This window comes from Rhinatrema bivittatum, chromosome 7, assembly GCF_901001135.1.
Source record: "Rhinatrema bivittatum chromosome 7, aRhiBiv1.1, whole genome shotgun sequence".
NCBI classification, from domain to species: domain Eukaryota; kingdom Metazoa; phylum Chordata; class Amphibia; order Gymnophiona; family Rhinatrematidae; genus Rhinatrema; species Rhinatrema bivittatum.
The window spans coordinates 269,945,572-269,965,745 of record NC_042621.1 but is presented as its reverse complement, the minus strand read 5'-3'; the positions used below and the strand labels follow the sequence as shown (position 1 = coordinate 269,965,745).

Genomic DNA, 20,174 nt, shown 5'->3' with positions numbered 1-20,174 from the left:
AGCCACCACAGAATTGAGCAAGGTTGAGACTGTTCCAGAGACACCTAGGATTTTCATAACTGTGAATGGTGATGGTCAGGATTAAGATGCATTCATTAATTAATGGTGTGGGGAATAGCTTTTATCATATTGGCACAGTTTAATCACCTATGCTGTTAGTCCCTTACTGCTGTGGGCAATGAAATGCTGCCAGTGTTTGAAAAGAATTGATAAAAGGTAAATCTATAAATGAGTCTTCACAAACAAACACAGAGAAGAAGAATAAAAATAGTGGCTTACTTGAGTTTGCCTTGGAGGACAAACCATTTTGATCAACATGGAAATTTTCAACTTTAGATACCATATTCTTTTTGTGTGTGCAAATAAAACCTTAGTGTATGAAGACAGGCATTCCATTTCAATAAATATGAATTGGGGAGGACTAGCTAATTTTGACTGAGTGCTTTCAGTGAATGATGGTTACAAGACTATATTCCTCCCTAGAATAATGAACTTCATATTTCTCTATTTCATTAATATTTGTCAAGATTTAAAGCACACATTAAACACCCATGTTATGCTTTTTTTTTTGCAGTTTGATGCATCCTTTAACAATTAATCATTGGGCTTTCACCTATTTTCAGCTTTTTTAAAATGTAGGATGCAGCTTAACTACTTGAATATGAATACAGAATATGCGTAGCATTACATTTCTAATGGAACCTCCTCAAAATTTAGTATGAAGATATACAAAGGAAATCACGTTCATAGACTTTGGGACATTAATTATATTGTAATCAAGAGCTGTGGGAGAAGAGGGAAGAGACGAAAAATATTTCTGATGCCAGGATTGCACTCAAAAGCATTTTCTGCCTGTCTCCAGTTGTCAAGGCAGGTTGCCAGTCAGAATGGTAATTAGTGCACCCATGGTGGGGTTTACTAGCTTACACACCGTGTTGGGTGGTTTCTTAACTTCAGCATGAGGAATTAATTTTTTTACGCAGCATTAAGTGATTGTCATTTACTCAGTTTTGTAGGAAAATATCTAACTTGGGAAATGAATATTTTAACGATGTATTAACCACTTGAAAGTGTTTATCAAAAATGCTTATCCTTGAATTAGCAAAATGATTTATAAAGTCATGTATATTAAATGTTCGGTTGCCGCTGACTTAAAATAAAGCGCTATGCATTGTGTATTTCATAAAGCGCTATGCATTGTGTATACCATAAGCAGTAATGCTTGCCCTTTGGCCTAGAAGTTTTATCACTAAATCATCATTTTGGAAACTATTTAAGCAGCTTCCAATAATTCATCCACCATCCTTGGTATCAGCCAGAACCACAAATTCCTTCACAAGAAAGGGGATCTGATTGGTGCATACAGTAGATGTGATATTCTTTGTGATATCATAGCCAATATGGATCAATCAGATACAGCGAGTATGAAGTAATGTTTTTTAACACGACTGCACCTAGAATTTCTAGGGAATGGCAAGGAGGGTTTCTCAGAGTGACTTGATAGCACGGGGTGCATGTTTTTTACATACATATGTTTTTGAAATATTGAACAATCATGGCATTTATATTTAAATAAGACTAAAAAAGGACCTTAGTTTTCAAGTTTAATTTTCCCTATTTATCAGTCTTTATTACAAGAACAAAAATATTTACCTATAAAAAATAAGTCATTTATTTCAACTAAATTATCCTGTTTTTGTTCCTATTGTCAGACTGAAAACTAAGCTTCCTAAGCATATAGACCATAGGGTTAAATTAATATAGACAGGGAATGAGAAGCCATGCTGAAGTAGATAGGATTCTCCTACTAGCTCAACTAGAGAATCTTCTCCTTTACTCTGGTGTTAGATTGTATGGTTTGGAGCCAGTTCATTGTAGGTTCAGATTTAAAGATTTCTACTTGATGTTGCACCATGGATTTGCATTTCTACAGCTATAAATCATGTGATTCAATGTTTATCCATCCCTCTTTTTTCCTTATGCCACAGCCTGCAGCTCTCCTCCTTTTATAGATTAGGTTCTAGCTAGCTCACTCTTCAACTGCCCTTCCAAGCTAATTGACATCTGCCCTAACCCCACTGTCGCTTAAGATGGAAGAGGGAAGGTCAGAAACTGAAGCAATAAGAATTTTCATTTATCACCAGAGAATTTTCCTTAGCTCCACCATTCCATAACTCAGCTATCACAGTGGCATTCCTGAGTAAGAGGCCACTTACCCTGGCTTCCTTGGGAATTTTATACATACATATTGGAGTTGTGCAATGGCTGGGAGTCTCTCCCAACCAAAAAAGAAACAAAAAATCACCACACTAACCCGAGGAGAGCAGAGGTGTATACCTCCAAAGATGCAAATGGTAAGAGCTAGGTGAGATGAAAGGGATGCTCATAAAATACTGTACAAGTGTACAAAACACTGTAGTGCTCAGTTTTAATTATGGAAAATAGTGTAGCACTCTCTGTTCTCCATGGGAGTCTGTTCCTTCCAAATCCTGTAAATACTGCCTCCATAATATAGGGGTAGATTTTCAAAGGGGTACGCACGTACCCCCCGAAAACCTACCCCAAACCCCCCCTGCGTGCGCCGAGCCTATTTTGCATAGGCTCGGTGGCGCACGCAAGCCCCGGGACGTGTCAGGGGGCGTGACGCGGCCTTTCAGGGGCGGGCCCGGGGGCATGGTCGAGGCCTCCGGACCAGCCCCTGAGTCGGGTGATGGCGCGCGCAGATTTACGCCTGCTTTCCGCAGGCGTAAATCTGCCAACAAAGGTGGGGGGGGGGGGGTTTACAGAGAGCTGGGGGGTGGGTTAGGGAGGGGAAGGTGAGGGGAGGCGGAAGGAAAGTTCCCTCCGAGGCCGCTCCGATTTCGGAGCGGCCTCAGAGGGAACAGGCAGCGCGCGCCAGGCTCAGCGCACGCAGGTTGCACAAGTGTGCACCCCCTTGCGCGCCGACCCCGGATTTTATAAGATACTCCCAGTCTTATAATTAGCCTTTCACACCCCCCCCCCACCCCAAATCACATACAGCGCTTTTGGATTACCACACCCCAGATGCATGATCTTAGTATCATCTGCAAATAAGCAAACTTTACCTTCTATCCCTTCTGCAATATCACTAACAAAAGATATTGAACAGAACTGGTCCCAAAACCAGTCCCTATGCCACTCCACTAAACACCGTTCTCCTAGGACAAGCAGGATGGTAGTCCTCACACATGGGTGATGACATCAGATGGAGCCTGGCATGAAAAACTCAGTTTCTAGAACTTTGACTCGCATACTGAGCATGCCACGATCTGAGTGGCAACAGAGGGTCCCCCTTCAGTCTTTCTTTCCATAGTGCAATTGCCTCATAGTAATGGAGCTTTGCTCTGTTCTTGTTTCGAGGGCTATCCGGTGGGGCCTCCTCCTCCTCCACTCGCCCAACCCGCAACCTCCTTCAAGGAGGAGTTGGATCGGAGGGTTCAATTGGCAATGCTTCGAGCCCTCAGTGGTATCGAACCGCAGGCCCTGTTGGTGCCTCCACAGACGCCGGAACCCACACCCTGTATCCTATAACTGCTGCTGGAGTGCGTCAACATGCTTCTGGGCATGCTCCCTACGCAGCCACTGTCTAGGGGTTCCTCAGTCCCCCGGGGACTATACCTATTGCTGGTTCCTCTGAGGAGGAAGGCTTGGCGTTTCCAGGGCCATCTGTGCCTCTGGAGCCTACGCTGCCATCTTCCGGCTCCAGCATCAGGTTCCTTCGGTGGCCTCTGTGCCATAGATGCCCCGATGCTTCTGGGGCCCGAGCCATGGGCATTCAGCACAGGTCCCCCTACTGACCTCTCCAGGGGATTTCAGTGAGGAGGAAGCCCCAAACAACCCATGGTGGGACGATACTTCTGAGTCGTCCTCAGATCTCTGAGGATGTCCTCTTGGAACCGTACCGTTTCTCCCCCACCACCACCACCACCAAGGAACGGCGACTGTCTCCTCCAGAGGATTTGACCTTCACCGGCTTCGTCCATACCATGGCAGAGTCTATCCCTTTCCAGCTCCTGACAGAAGAGGATGCTAGGCACCTCGTGCTGGAAGTGCTCCAGTTTTTGGATGCACCAAAAGAGGTGGTAGCTGTACCCGTGCATGATATCTTCATGGAGTTGCTCCTGCGTATTTGGGAGCATCCTGTGTCCATGTCTCAAGAAGACTGACTCCATCTACCTCGTTCAGAAGTCCCTCAGGTTTGAGCTGTACCAGCTCCCCCACCAGTCAATGGTGGTAGAATCCGCCCTCAAACAGGCAAAGTGGTAGCGGACCCATGCTTCCGCGCCTCTAGGTCGGAAGAATAGGGAATGGGATGCACTGGGTAGGAAGGTGTTCCAGGGGGCAATGTTGATAGCCCGTATCGCCTCCTTCCAGTTTTATATGGCCCAACATTCCCGGAACCTCTGGAAGAAGGTTCAGGAATTGGTGGAATGCCTCCCTCAGCAGCAGGATGCGTTCCTGGCGCTGGTCCAGCAGGGCTTCGAGTGCAGTTGAGCATGAGGTGCATTCCACATACAATTTCTTTGAGACGTCAGCTCGCGTGGCTACAGCAGGCATCAGAGCCCATACGATGGCCTGGCTCAGAGCTTCAGCTCTCCAGCTGGAGGTCCAGGAGAAACTGATGGACCTCCCTTATACGGAGGATAACCTTTTTGGGGATAAAGTCCTGGATACTGTGGCTCAGCTCAAGGATTATGATGAGACCCTCCCCCACCCTCCCCCGTTGGCCAGAAGGTTGGCGAGGCAAGGGGCACGTAGGTCCTTCTGCCATCAGCAGGAATATTACCCCCCGCCTTCCCACGGGTGTTCTCAGCAGGTGTCCTCTAGAGGCCGCTCCAAGCAGCCACAGACACCTAGACCCCAGTCAGCGCCTCAGCCGAGCCCTGCCATGGGGTTTTGACTGGCAGAGAGGGAGTACAATTCCAGTCACCATGCCCTCTGGCACTGGATCCGCCAGTGGGAGGCTGCCTGTGCCTCTTGCAGGATCGCTGGTTAGCGATCACGTCAGATCGGTGGGTCCTGTCCATCGTTCGCCAAGGGTATCATTTAAACTTCCTGAGTGCGCCCTGGGTTGCTCACCCGTGCCTCTCATGGGGTCAGTCTCACCATCAGAAAATACTGTTGTATTTCCTGATGGTGCTCTTTCGGGCCAGAGCAGTCGAGCCAGTTCCTCTGTAGCGGCAGGGAATAGGATTTTACTCCTGTTATTTCCTGAACCCCAAGAGGACTGGGGTACTCCGTCCCATCCTAGACCTCATAGTTCTGAATCATTTTCTCAAACGAGAGAAGTTTATTTATTTTATTTTATTTTTAACTTTTATATACCGACATTCTTGCATTAAATGCAAATCATGCCGGTTTACAGTGAAACAGAAAAAGCAGGAAAAAATTCCTTAGTCGAATACAATGAAACAGCTTAGTTAACAAAGGAAACATAAAAATAAATTTTTACATATACACAAAGGTTTGCACGAAGGGGTGCACAAAGGGGAGAGCCCCTTTGTCGCGCGACTCCCGGCACGCGACGCCTGGTGTTGAGGCTGTCTTAACTGTCCGATGTTAGTGACGTCATGGGGGGGCGGGTCTAATGATCGCAGCATTCAAGATAGTCTCCCTGGGCACTCTGATTCCTCTCTTGCAGAGGTGGGGGACGGGCTTTGTTCCCTAGATGTCAAGGATGCATATGCTCGCATCGAGATCTCCCGCAGTCACCGCAGATATCTCCGCTTTCTGATGGGCACCAGGCATTATCAGGATAGGGTACTGCCATTTGGCCTCGCTTTGGTGCCTCATGTCTTCACCAAATACCTAGCACCGATGGCAGCACACCTGCGCCGTCTGGGGCGCAAGTGTTCCCTTACCTGGACAACTGGTTAATCAAGAGCAGTTCTCAGGAGGGGTTGCTACGGTCCCTTTGCTTAACCATTCAGGTGTTGGAGTCTCTCGGGCTTGTCATCAACTACCCGAAGTCCCATCTGACTCCGTCACTGCGCCTGGGTTTTATCTGTGCCTGCCTGGACGCGGCAGAGGGAAAGGCCTATCTTCCTCGTGACTGAGCACTCACCCTCACGGCCTTGGCGGGCTTGGTGTGCCAGAGCTGGTGGGTCACGGCCCATCTCATGCTCCTCTTTCTGGGTCACATGGCAGCCGTGGTCCATGTCACACCCTTTGCCCGCCTCCCAGAACCTCAGTGTACAGATATGTCACTCCACCACTCCAGATTTTCATGTCCTGGTGGGAGGACTTAGCCAATCTGGAACAAAGGGTTCTTTTTTCAGTCCCCTTCCTTCCAGGTTGTCCTCACCAACGATGCATCCACATTGGAGTGGGATGCCCACGTGGAAGGGCTCCGCACCCAGGGCCTGTGGTCGGCTCAGAAAGCTCAGTACCATATCAACTTCCTGGAGATCCGAGCGATCCGTTACAGCCTGTGGGCATTCTGGGACTGCTTGGTGACCAAATCGGTCCTCATCCAGACCGATAGGTAGCGATGTGGTACATGATCATTCCTCCTGTGCCAGGAGGCAGTTCAGATTTGGTCCTGGGCCCACTCTCAGAATATTTCACTTTGGGCCGTGTACCTGGCGGGGCAGAGAATGTGGTGGCAGACCATCTAAGTCAGGCTTTTCAGCCCCACGAGTGGTCCCTGGACCCGGTGGTGGCGAACATGATCTTCCATCTGTGGGACATCCCAGACGTGGATCTGTTTGACTCCCCCTGCAACAACAAGATGGTGTCCTTTTGCTCCCTCTACGGGGAGGACGGCAAACTAGCCTCTGATGCCTTTGCACGCCATTGGGGCAAGGGGCTTCTGTATGCATATCCTCTGCTCCCACTGGTGATGAAGACACTCCTGAAGCTCCAGCAGGACAGGGGAACCATGATCCTCATAGCCCCCTATTGGCCACAGCTGCCTTGGGTCCCGCTCCTGCAGGAGCTCTCGGTCCGGAACCCAGTCTGGGCACCTCCCTGCCTCTAGTCTCACAGGACCAAGGCAGGATGCGCCATCCAAACCTCAGTGCATTGTCTCTAATGGCCTGGATAGTGAAAGGCCAGTCTTGCAGCCCCTGGCATTGTCTGACAATGTATCCCGGGTTCTGGTTGCCTTCAGGAAGCCTTTAAATAGAAAGTGGTACAGCCTGAAGTGGAGGAGGTTTGCTGCCTGGTGTGAGTAGCATGTACTTGCTCCACTCCAAAGCTCTTGGACTACCTGTTGTACCTGTCAGAAATTGCTTTAAAGATCAACTCCGTCAGAGTGCATCTCAGTGCCATTGGGGCATATCATCACTGGGTGAATGGTACACCTATCTCAGTGCAAACCTTGGTTGGGCGTTTCATGCGTGGTCTACTTCAGTTAAAGCTTACTCTGCTTCCTCAGCCTGTATCCTGAGACCTTAATGTGGTCTTGGCTCACCTCATGAAGAATCCCTTTGAACCTATGTGCTTGTGTGACCTGAAATATCTGACCTGAAAGGTCATATTCTTGGTTGTGATCACCTCAGCGTGTCGGGTCAGCAAACCTCAAGCATTGGTGATGTTCCCACAATATATGAAGTTCTTCCATGGTAGGGAAGTTATCCTTACTCACCCTAAGTTCTTACCTAAGGAGGTATCGGACTTCCATCTGAACCAATCTTTCGTCTTCCCTACCTTCTTCCTGAAACCTCATTCACACCCAGGCAAACAGGCCTTGCATACTTTGGATTGTAAGAGGGCCTTAGCATTCTACCTTGAGAGGATGGCAGAGCACACAACTCTTCATCTCATTTGATAAGGACAGAATGGGGGGTTGCTGTGGCCAAGCACACCTTGTCTACCTGGCTAGCGGACTGCATATCATTCTGCTGTGCGCAAGCAGGATTGCAGTTTGAGAGCCATATTAAGGCTCACTCCATCCTGGCCATGACAACTTCGGTGGCTAACTTGAAAGCAGTTCCCGTGAAGGAGATCTGCAGAGCTGTGATGTTGAGTTCTCTCCATACATTTGCAGCTCACTATTGCTTGGACAGAGACAGCCACCAGGACAGTAGCTTCAGCCAATGTGTCCTCCATAACTTTTTTCGGGTCTAAACCCAACTCTTCTGCCTAGGGCCCTGTTTTTCGGGTTCAGGCTATCGTCCTCCATTTCCAACAGCACCTAGGTTGTTGTGCCCGATGGCTCCTGTTTTGGTGTCTGTTGGTCCGCTCCGTTCGGAAACAGCCTGCAGCTGGGTATACACCCATATGTGAGGATTACCATCCTGCTTGTCCTAGGAGAAAGCAGAGTTGCTTACCTGTAACCTGAAGTTCCTCAAGAAACCTGCCCGCCACCCTGCGGAGTTGGGTTTCACTTACATTTGTTGTTTTATTTTTGTAATTCTCTGTAACAAGACTGAAAGGGGGGACCCCGCATGGCCGCACAGATAATGACAGACGTTTTTGATGCCGGGCTCCATCTGATGATGTCACCCACGTGTGAGGACTAACATCCTGCTGTCCTAGGAAAACACCTGTTACAGGTAAGCAACTCTGCTTTCTCTCTTCAGAGTAAGTTCCATTTATTACATGCTGTCTCCTGTCAGTCAATTTATAGTCCACTCACTACCCTGGCTCCAAGTCCCAACTTTCTTATTTTATTCATGATCCTCTTATGTGGGACTGTATCAGAAGCTTTGCTGAAAACCAAGTAAATCACATCAAGCAATCTTCCTTGATCCAATTCTCTAGTCACCTAATCAAAAAAAAAAAAAAATCAATCAGATTTGTTTGACAGGACCTTCCCAATGAATCCATGCTGCCCTCAGGTCCAACAGCTCACCGGATTGTAGGTAGTTCACAATGTCAGCGTGAAATCAATCTATATTAAGGCTAGCAAATTAAAATTGAACATCTGGACAGATGGTCAGTGGATATGTGTCTATAGAGGCACCTTTAAATAGTTCTTGATGACCTCCTGGAGTGCCCTGTGACTGGCCCAGAGAACAGCAGCCTTTTTTTTTTTTTTTTTAAATTAACAAACACAATAACTTAAATGCACACTAACAAGGATTCAAAAGACACTATCAAGCTAAGGCAGAGTTCCCATCTCCTGCTGGCCTGAGCATAGAAGCCAATTATCAAATCGAACCCAGGTCACTTACAAAGCAGCACACAGCACTGCCAATAAGTCCTCAGGCTGCCCTCCTGTTTTTATCCTAAAAGGTGAATTAATAATTTTAAACTCCATTAATGAAGAGGCTTTCGCTTGGCTTCTCAGATTTGCATTCAGTAAAATAAATAACTGTTTTTATGTATGTTTAGTGACACTTTCTTTTTTTTGTAGATGAAAGGACGCCCCCTGCTTGACTATGAAATAGGTTGTTTTAGTTTCTTAATATATTCTTAGTTTGGGTAGGATTGGTGAAAATTAACCAGGCCATTAGTTTTCTCTTGTGTAAAATGTCATGACATGTTTCATGCAGCTTTCACAATGGTTGGATTCAGATAAAAACCCCTGCTGCTAGAATTTCAAATGCAAAAACTGATTATAGTCATAAATTCCACATTTATGTGGCATATCAGCACTGCTGTATGTCAATTATTTCATATCTGTAAGTGCTGCAAAAACAAAAAAAAAGCACCTAGACCACAAGTCCCATCAAACAGCCTACCATCGTTTGCATTTCAGCTTTTCCAGTGCATGTCTTCAATGAGCACAAAATAGTAGACATATATCTAACAGTATTACTTCACAGTATTGCATTCTCCATCCTGCTGTGGAAATTGATCTCATTGTCTTCTGTTTTATAGGCAAGGGAGCTGACAACTGATCCTTGCTGACATTAGCTTGCATTGGGGAATAGTTAGGGCAAGGTTTGGTAACTCTGGTCCTCAAACAGGTCTAATTTTTAAGATATCCAGAATATGCATACTAATGGGACTTTTACTCCAAATAATATGTAGGTACAGCTGATAAATATTGTGTGTGAATGTTTGGGAAAATCAAACTTGTTTGTAGCTCTCAGTGACTGCATTTAGTTAGTCTCAAGTTAGGATTTAAGTGGTTGTATGACCAAAACCTGGTAAATTTAATTTTCCTGTCATAGTTCTGAAGCTCCATTTTGTAAAATCTGCCAAAACAAGGGCTGTACTTGATTTCAGTAAAGGCTACATAAGTCACATTTGTTATTTGGTGTAGTTGTAGCATGTTTGGGTGCCATTCCCAACTCACCAAATGCCTATCCTCAGAGACAGAGCAGTGCTAATAGTAAAAGGTTTCTTTTTGAAAATAAGTCCATAGTAGACACCTTTGGTGACATGAAAAACAGTTAATGTACGGCATTGATTTTTAAAAGTGTACTCTTTACTAGCCTGATGGCTCAGTGGCAAGTGCTGTACTTTTCCTTGTAGAAGGTTACTGGTTTGATTCCTGGACTGGGTCTTCCACAACCTAGGATGACTTGGAACAAAGTGGAGGCAACATTAACAGCCAGGGGGAAAGAGAGTCATGGTCATCAAAAAGGGTGACACTTGATAGCTGGATTTAGAGCCTATAATTCAAGAATCTGGAAGGAGCCTTGGTTCATGGCTCCCAGCCTCAGGACCATTGCTGCAATGACCAAACTAAGAACAATGGGAGGGTCTATTAAAATAGGGGGAAAATCCCCATGTAGTTGTGAATGAAGGCTTATAAATAATTTTCTCCTAGGGACAAGCAGGATGGTAGTCCTCACGCATTGGTGACATCATCAGATGGAGCCCAGCACAGAAAACTTCTGTCAAAGTTTCTAGAACTGTGACACACCGAGCATGCCCAGTATGCCACTATCCACGCGTCCATGTGTCCACGTGGGGTGCCTCTTCAGTCTCTCTTTTTCTGTGAGGCTTTTGCATCGCTGCTGTGGAGCTCACAACTAATTTTGCGGAAAACTACTACTTTCCATTTTTCCTGTTCATGCCAGGGCCCTCTGTCTCCTGGGGTTAGTGGCTAGGCGTTGCGGTAAGTTTTTACGTTGTTTGCGGTTGATTACCGATGGGGCTGATTCTCAGTATCCTCTGGCCATCAACCACGCGCCGGAGTTCTTTTTCCCATGGCATCGTCTAGTTTCCGCTGATGTCCCCAGTGCACCCGGACTATCTGTATCACAAACCCCCACGAGGTCTGTATTTTGTGCCTGGGGCATCACATGATGTCTGGGCCTTCTGTGCCCGAATGACTCCGAAGGGCTATCACGTGTCTCGACAAAATGGATAAACTTTTCAGTGCCAAAAAGTCAGGGCTCTCAACTTCAGCATCAGGGGCATCGATGCCCAAGGGACATGAGTTGGTGACCCCTGCTCCCGTGTTGTCTTCTCTACTGCCGAGTTCACTGTTGGAACTGGGTACAGGGGATCATCTGCTTTATATTTCTTCTCATTCCAGGTCTGGATCTTCACTGTCACCCTCTGCTCCAGGGAAGGACCGGGCCGAGCATCAGGAGAAGTCAAGAAAACATCACTATCTTCCCATGGCTCCAAGCTGGGGAAGGCATCCGGCACTGTCCGAGTCACCCCTGAAGCGACCCTGGTCCGAGGAGGCTCCATCCTTTATCGAGACTGAAGGCCCGAGGCGAATCTCCATCAGTTTCGGTGGTGGTCACCGATCCCCAATGAGAATTTGGTTCCAACTCCTTCTCCTCAAGCTGTCCTCTCATTAGCATTTGAGGCGGAGTTGGAGCGCTGTATATGGTTAGCAGTCGGTTGAGCCCTACAAGGCCTTGAATCTCCGGTTCTTTCAGGGCCACCGCCAGAGCCGGCTCCATTGATGCTCACACCATTGCTAGAACGACTGGTTTTACTGCTCAGTGCCTTACCGACGCAGCCAATCCCGGTACCCTGGCCACCCTTGATGCCGCACAGGGCACAGAAGTGGCCTCTACCGGAGGCTATTCCAGTGGCCGATTCCTCTGATGAGGAACGACCAGGTTCGGTGCCAGTGGGCCCTCGATTCCCTTGGTGCTTCTGGTGCCCATGGTGCCACCAATGCCGGCACACCCTTTGGTGCCCGCGGGACCATCGATCCCGGCAACCATACCTTTGGGGCTCCTGGTGCCTTCAGGGTCTAGACCTAAGTCCAGCATAGGGGCTCCACCTCCGGGGTCCCCAGGCACTTTGAGTGAGATGTCCCCAATGACCCTTAGGAGGGGGAGGCATCGCCATCCTTGTCAGAAGACTCCGAGGACCTTCCCTCAGAGCCCTCACTTCCAGAGGAAAGGTATAAGTCTCCACCAGAAGACCTGATGTTTGCCAGTTTTGTGAGGGCTGTCAGAATCAGTGCCCTTCCAGTTTTAGACCGAACAAAACTCCAGGCTCAAAATGCTGGAGATACTGCAATTTGTGGATGCCCCTAAGGAGGTGGTAGCAGTACTGGTGCACAACATTTTCAAGGATCTGTTCGTCCAGTTGTGGGAGGACCCATTTCGGTTCCCCCAGTGAAACGAAAAACTGATGCAGTTTACTTGGTGCAATCTACCATGGGCTTTGAGTGCCGCTATCTTCCACATCAGTCTGTGGTGATGAAATCCACTCTGAAGAAAGCTAAGAGGACACAGACCCATGCTTCGGCTCCTCCAGGTCGCGATCACAGGACCCTGGATGCTCTAGGATGGAAAATCTTCCAAGGGTCCATGCTGATGAGCTCAGATTGCATGCTACCAGTTGTATATGGGTCAGTACTACAGGAATCTCGGGAAACAGGTTCAAGATCTGGTGGAACGCCTCCCGCAACAGCTTCAAGAAGACTTCCTGAAGGTGATTAGCAGAGATTGTAGTGTGACAAGTACGAGGACTGTCCCGCTTATGATGATTTTGAAACGGTGGTGAGGGTGGCTGCTGCAGGCATAGGCGCCTGCCGCATGGACTGGCTTCGGGCCTCGGATCTCCGGCCAGAAGTGCAGAAGTGTATTGCGGACCTCCCTTGTACTGGTGACAATCTCTTTGGAGATAAAATCAAGGAAGCAGTGGCATAGCTGAAGGATTATCACGAAATCTGCCACCAACTCCAACCCTCAGTCCTCTGGCAAGAAGCCATTAAGACAGAGTTCGAGGCGTCCCTTTTACCGCCCAAGAAAATATTCTCCAGCAGGTAGAGGACACACATGCGACAACTGCGCGTCCCTCAGCCACAGCCAGCCCCGCAGCAGAGCCCCACTACAGAGTTTTGACTGGTTGAGAAGGAGTTTAGTCCAGCAGCCTGTCCCCACAATGAAAGACCCTCCGGTCAGAGGCCATCTGCAGTCCTTTGCCAGACTGCTGGTGGGCAATCACTTCAGATCAGTGGGTCCTATCCATCGTTCATCAGGAATACAGACCGAACTTCCGCAGGGTGCCCCTGAAATCACCTCTGTGTCCCTCATGGGGGTTTTCGGCAAACCAGCAAATAGTGCAAGTAGAGCTCTCCATCCTTTTAATGCCTCGAGCTGAGTCTGTACCGCTAAGTCATCGAGGCACTGGATTCTACTCCAGGTATTTTCTAATTCCCAAGAAAACAGGAGGCCTCTGTCCTATCCTGGATCTGAGGGCTTTGAACAGATTCCTTGCAAGGGAACAGTTCAAAATGTTTTTGTTGTGGTCCCTGATCACTCTCCTATGGAAGGGGGAGTAGATTTGCTCCCTCGACTTAAAGAATGCCTACACTCACATTGCCATCTCTCCCAACCATCGGAGGTACCTCCGATTCTTGGTGAGAGATGAACATTTCCAGTATTGGGTACTGCCCTTCGGCTTAGCGTCCGCACCCCATGTTTTCACAAAGTGCGGTGGTGAGTGCTTACCTTAGAAAGCAGCGGGTGCAGGTCTTCCCCTACCTAGATGACTGGCTTACCAAGAGTGACACCAGGCCCGGGACCTTGTAGTCTCTCCAATCCTCCATCCAGATTTTGGAGACCATAGGGTCTTTGATCAACTACCCAAAGTCCCAACTGGTTCCATCCCTACAACTGGACTTCATTGGGGCCAGGTTTGACACGTACCGAGTCAGGGCGTTTTTGCCCTGGGACCCAGGTGCTAACTCTGGTGTCCCTGGCAAGGGCAATCTCTCGGAGCCAGCAGATCTCTGTGCACAAGATGCTGTGCTTGCTGGGCTACATAGTGGTGACAGTACATGTTATGCCCTTTGCTTGGCTGCACATGCACATGGTGTGGTGGACCTTATGGTCCCAGTAGCATCAGGCCACCCAGGACCTTCAGGTATGCATCAGCATCACATCGCCACTTTTGGGAGTCCTTATCGTGGTGGGAGGCCCAATCCAATCTACAGGTGGGGATACCTTTTCAGTCCTGTCCCTGTAGATCACCCTCATTACCAATGCCTCCCACCTGGGTTGGGGAGCTCATGTTGCAGATCTCTGCACCCCAGGGTCAGTGGTTCGCGCAGGAAGGGAAATGTCAGATGAACTTCCTGGAGCTCTGTGTGATCCGGTACACAGTGTGGGCCTTCTGGAATCACCTCACCAACAAGGTAGTTTTGATTCATCCAGACAACCAGGTGGTGATGTGGTACCTTAACAAGCAGGGAGGCATGGGTTCATTCCTCCTCTGTCAGGAAGTGGTCCAGATCTGGTCCTGGACGCTGTCCCAGGGCATAATTCAACTATTTGTTCCCTATAAATCATCTTGGTCTGAGACTTTCTATTTGATTCAACTTTACATCAAAACTATAGAACCAATGGATGGCTCATAATCGTTTAAAATTGAATACAAAAAAACCAGAAATACTATTTCTCAGTTATATAGATAACCCTAGCAACGCCCCTCCTGCAAACATAACTTTAGGCAAAGACGTTATTCCAATTACTAAACTAGCACGAAACTTAGGTGTTTGGATTGATACCAACTTAACATTAACTCAACACATATCTAAAACAGTAAAAAATTTGTTTTTTCAAACTACATGTACTAAAGCGACTTCGCCCTCTTCTGTTCTTTTGCAATTACAGATTAGTATTACAGACACTGATTTTTTCAGGTTTAGACTACTGCAACGGGTTTTATCTGGGTTTACCCGAAATTGTAATCAGACCTCTTCAGCTGATCCAGAACTCGGCAGCAAGGCTTCTTACGGCTACTCCCATGAGACACCACATTTACCCTATTTTATAAAAATTGCATTGGTTACCTGTCAGATTCAGAATCCAGTTCAAAATTCTCATGACAATACACTCTCTATTAAATAACTCAGATTCTATTTGGCTATGTTCTACACTAAGAGTATATAAACCTACCAGAGAACTTAGCGGCAAAAAACTTATTAGAAATTCCATCAATTAAAAAGGCTGCTTTAAGTATTACCAGGCAAAGAGCCTTTTCAGTGGCCGGCCTCATTCTGTGGAATTCATTGCCTGACCCCCTAAGACAAATTTCCAGCAGAAATGAATTTAAGAAAGCACTAAAAAACCTATTTATTTACAGAAGCATTCGGGAAGATCGATCCCACTCAGTAGTTACTAGCCCAGCTTCATTCATGGGTACTTAAACTTCAATTAATATCATGAGACTACCATCTTGATAGCTATGTTTCTGTATTTCTTCTTTTCTTTCTATACTTTTATTTAAAATAATAGTAAATTTTTTTAATGTGCTTCTTTTTTATAATTTTTAAAATGTTTATTTATATTGATCACGAAGTAGATTGTATTTTTATTCTAACTTTGTTTTATTATTTTTATCTTATTTGAATTTTTTTTGTTACTATCATTGTAAACCGCTTTGGTCAATCTTGTATTGGTAAAACGGTATATAAATATTTTAAATAAATAAATAATTCTCTGTGTCATGTACTTGCCGGGAGCAGAGAATGTGACGGTGGATGTTCTGAGTCTCTCGTTTCGCCCCCATGAATGGTCCCTCAAGTAGGAGGTTGCAGATTGAATCTTCTATGTCTGGGGAATCCCAGATTTCAATCTCTTTGCTTCCCCTTGCAATGCAAATGTGGATCGCTTTTGTTCCCTGGTCAAGGGGGACACTGGACCAACATTGATACCTTCACCTACCATTGGGATACCTGCCTCCTGTGTGCGTACCCACCGCTTCCACTACTGTCGAAGAATCTCCTGAAGCTCCAACGGGGTCGGAGAACCATGATCCTAATCGTGCACTATTAGCCGCGGCAGATCTGGTTCCCCCTTCTACAGGATCTCTCCTTCTGGGCACTGATCAGCCTGGGGACCTCCCCAGGCCTGATCATGCAGGATCAGGGCAGGCTACGCCATCCCAGCCTCCGGGCCTTAACTCTCACGGCTGGGATGTTGAAAGGATGACCTTGCAGGCCCTGGACCTTTCAGAAGGGGTATCTCTGATCCTGGTGGAGTCCAGGAAACCTTCCACTAGAAAATCTTACATTCTGAAGTGGAAGTGGTTCTCAGTCTGGTGTGAGGGACATGGGTTTAACCCGTTCTCCTGTTTCACCTCAAAGCTCCTGGTCTCCTGGTCTTCCTGTTGCATCTCTCTGAGACTGGCTTGAAGACTACCTCCGTGAGGGTCCTCTTTAGTGCTATTGGGACCTACCACCGCGGGGTGGATGGCTCACCCATCTCAACATAGCCGCTTGATGGGGCATTTAATGTGAGGCCTATTACATGTCAAGCCTATAATCAGGCCACCAGCTGTATCATGGGCCCTCAATTTGGTCTTGGCCCACTTGATGAGAGCCCCATTTGAGCCCCTGCGATGTTGTGACCTGAAGTATCTGTCCTGGAAGGTTATTTTCTTAGTTGCGGTCATCTCTGCATGCAGGGGCAACGAACTTAAGGCTCTGGTGTCATACCCACCTTATACAAAATATTTTTATAAGGTGGTTCTGCACACGCATCCTAAATTCCTTCCTAAGGTGGTGACGGACTTCCATCTCAATTAGTTTGTAGCTTTTTTTCCAAAGCTGCATTCACAACAGGGCGAGCGGGCTCTGCACACTCTGGACTGCAAGAGGGCCCTAGCCTTTTATCTAGAGCATACGGCGGGTCATAGGCAATCCACACAACTCTTTTTGTCTTGTTTGACAAAAATAGACTCAGAGTTGTAGTGTCCAAGCAGACCTTATCGAATTGGTTGGAGATTGTATTTTTTGTTACGCACAGGCGGGACTGCAGCTTGGCAGCCATGTTAAGGCTCATTCTGTACGAGCCATGGCAGCGTCCGTTGCCCACTTGTGTGCGGTGCCCGTGGGTGAGATCTACAGGGCTGCGACCTGGAGTTTTCTCCATACTTTTGCTGCACACTACTGCCTGGATAAGGATGTTCGACGTAACAGCAGTTTTGGTTAGTCTGTCCTCAATAATCTTTTTCAATTGTGAAACCAAACTCTGCCTACCTAAGGCCCTGGGGTTGGGTTCAGGCTGTCTTCCAGGCTGTAGCAGCACAGCTTGTTGTGCACGTTGGCACCTATTAAGTGCTGGCTCCTTTTAGTTGGGAGCAGCCTGTAGCTTCATATTCACCCATGTGTAAGGACTACCATCCTGCTTGTCCTAGGAGAAAGCAGAGTTGCTTACCTGTAACAGGTTCTCCTAGGACAACAGGATGATAGTCCTCACGAAACCCACCCTCCATCCCGCAGAGTTGGGTTTCTTCGCTGTTTGTTTTATTTTATTTTTCGGGAATTCTATGTTATGAGACTGAAGAGAGCCCCGCGTGGACCCATGGATAGTGGCATGCTCAGTGTGCCAGTAAAGTTCTAGAAACTTTGACAGAAGTGAGGACTAACATCCTACTGTCTTAGGAGAACACCTGTTACAGGTACGCAACTCTATCTCAGCATTGATTTCCAATTGAGATGGATGAGAAAGGAGGAACTAAATAGCCAGAAAAATATGGTACTGTTTATTTTAAGTACTTAAGAGACGTTGATCAGATCCCAAGATTAAATAACAATTCATAATTTTCTCTTGAATAAATAAAGGTGATCTGCACAGTATCTTTGTAATATGCAACCTATCCTTCGTATCTAGTTTCCAATGTTTATTTTAAAACACATTAAATATATATCTGCTCCTTGTATGTATAGACAATTGAGATAGCTTTTTGCTGAACTGTCAAAACACTGACAACAGAGATATTTCCTGCTTTACAGGGGTCAGTATCTATTTAAAAACAAGCCTCCAGATGGGACCAGCCCACCAAATTCCTTTTACAGAGCACTTTATCCTAAAATTATACAAGATATTGAGGTAAGACACAAACATTAATTTTCCATTTTATAGACAACTATTTTTGGCTTTAGAAAATAACTTTTTTTTAACCAGTACCCTATACAAAAATGCTGAACAGAAGCACCCGCATCCATACATGCATCTTCTAGACTAGTTGTATTTTGTTCTCGCCCAATAACCCTAGAATCTGAATTTTTCATTCATAGAACTGTGTAATATTCCTCACATTTCTCCATTGACAAGGCATGAATTAGTAGCCATTATGCATAGGTGACTTCATCCAATGGCACTGACATGGCAGACCCAGCTCTCAGAGCTCAGTAAAGACTTTACTGAGCATGTGTAGGAGTTGCCATGTATGTGTGCTGCCTTGTGAGCCCTCCGTCTTTTTTCTTCCAAGCAACACACGGGCATGTCCCAGTTTCTCTCTCAAATCTTAGGAACTTGTGCCTTGTTTCTTCCTCATTTTTCTGCTTTTTACCGCTGATATCCTGAAAACCTACTGGCTGTGGGGCAACCAGGACGCTTTTTGGGAAGTCCAAGGCTACAGGATGTCTGTCACATTTGTTCATAATTGACCTGGACTAAATTTAAACTGAGACAAAAATACCTGATTTGGGATCACAATTTTAAATTCCCTATACTGTCACAGTATTACTGTGTAGGTGTATTTTTGTAACCACTTTCTCAAATTTCGAAAATATGATGCAAAATTGTCACTACAAAATTTATAAAAAGTTCTAAGAATAAGACATTTTTGGTGATTTTCCTGAATCATATTTTTGTAATTTGAAATGGTGATACAAGTCCCACTCAGGGCTTAATTTGAGGCAGAGCAGCAGGAGATGTGGTGTTCTAGCTCCTCCTCCATCAGGCAGGAAAGAGGAGGAGAGGTGATCTGGAGCTCTCTAATTCAACCTCTCCCTTCTTGTTCTACAGGGAACAGGAGGGGAAGGGATGTTACTGATGCAGAAACTGCAGAGGAAAAAATAGGTTTGAATTAACACAAGTTTGAAACTTATCAGCAATAGTGCCAGTCATCGAGGCTTCAACTGTGGCTTTGGTGATTAGCACAATAGCTCGCAAGTTTCTAATTTGTCCTAATTCAACCCATTTTTGTTTCTGCCACCTTCATTCTGAGATCCAAGGAAAACAAGTAGAGTCAGCAGTGTAATTCAGTTCTGGCTACCTGCAGAAACGGAGCAGAGGTGACTGTGTAAATCAGTTCTCCCCTGCAGAAACGGAGCAAAGCTGGTGATGGCATATATCATTTCTGGCACCCCTCCCCCAGGCTCCAGAGGAATCAGAGCAGAGTGTGTTGGAGCTGCTTACCGTGAGATGGAACAGCCACATGGCCTTGATTGTTGTGCAATTTGCTGTAAAGCAATGGGAGCAGCCCGCAGTATGGGGAGTGTGCTGGAAAACAGAGGGAGTCCCTTCACCAAACTTTTATTAATTCTAACACAAACAAGCAAAAAGGTCTTATTTCAAAAAGTATTTGAAATAAGGATGTAGCAGTTAAACATAAGCAATTTTCTCATAGCTCTTGTGTCCTCTTCCTCTCTGGGGCCTCCTTGTTTCTTCCTGAGCCTGCCTACTTATCCCCCTGCTAAGGGACGCACCCTAGGACAAGGATTCCCTTCCTGTGGGTGGGTTAATGTGGACCAGGCCATTTACCTATAGCTGGATGTTCTGAGGTTCCCTATTTATAATCTTTCACACATCCTCTCTGTAAGCTCAACTTTCTTTGAACACCTGCTTGTACCAGGGACACCTCCCTGGAAAGAAAGTTGGCATTAGCATTTACCTTTTCTGCTCTTTGAAGTTAAACGGGTGAAGTAACAAGAACCACCTCATCACTTGACCATTGGATTCATTGTTCTGTGCAGTCCACATAAGGGGTTGTTGGTCTGTCACCAGTATAAACTTGCACTCCAGCAGGTAGTGTCGAAAAGCCTCTAATGCCTACTTAACAGCTTGAGCCTCTTTCTCGATTGTGGAATACTGTCTCTCTCT

General features: G+C 46.5%; 1 protein-coding gene across 12 annotated transcripts in view; it reads left to right on the top strand.

Annotated features, from left to right (window-relative positions):
* The window catches only part of BTRC (beta-transducin repeat containing E3 ubiquitin protein ligase), a 545,063-nt gene that overhangs the window by 405,065 nt on the left and 119,824 nt on the right, over positions 1 to 20,174 (top strand). For all 12 annotated transcript variants that reach the window (XR_003857906.1, XR_003857907.1, XM_029610228.1 and 9 more), the window contains one exon: positions 18,080 to 18,176. Coding sequence is in view for 10 of the 12 variants with exons in the window: in XM_029610228.1 (XP_029466088.1) it covers positions 18,080 to 18,176 (97 nt within the window). In the remaining 2 variants the exon portion in view is untranslated. The remainder of the gene's footprint in view (positions 1 to 18,079; positions 18,177 to 20,174) is intronic.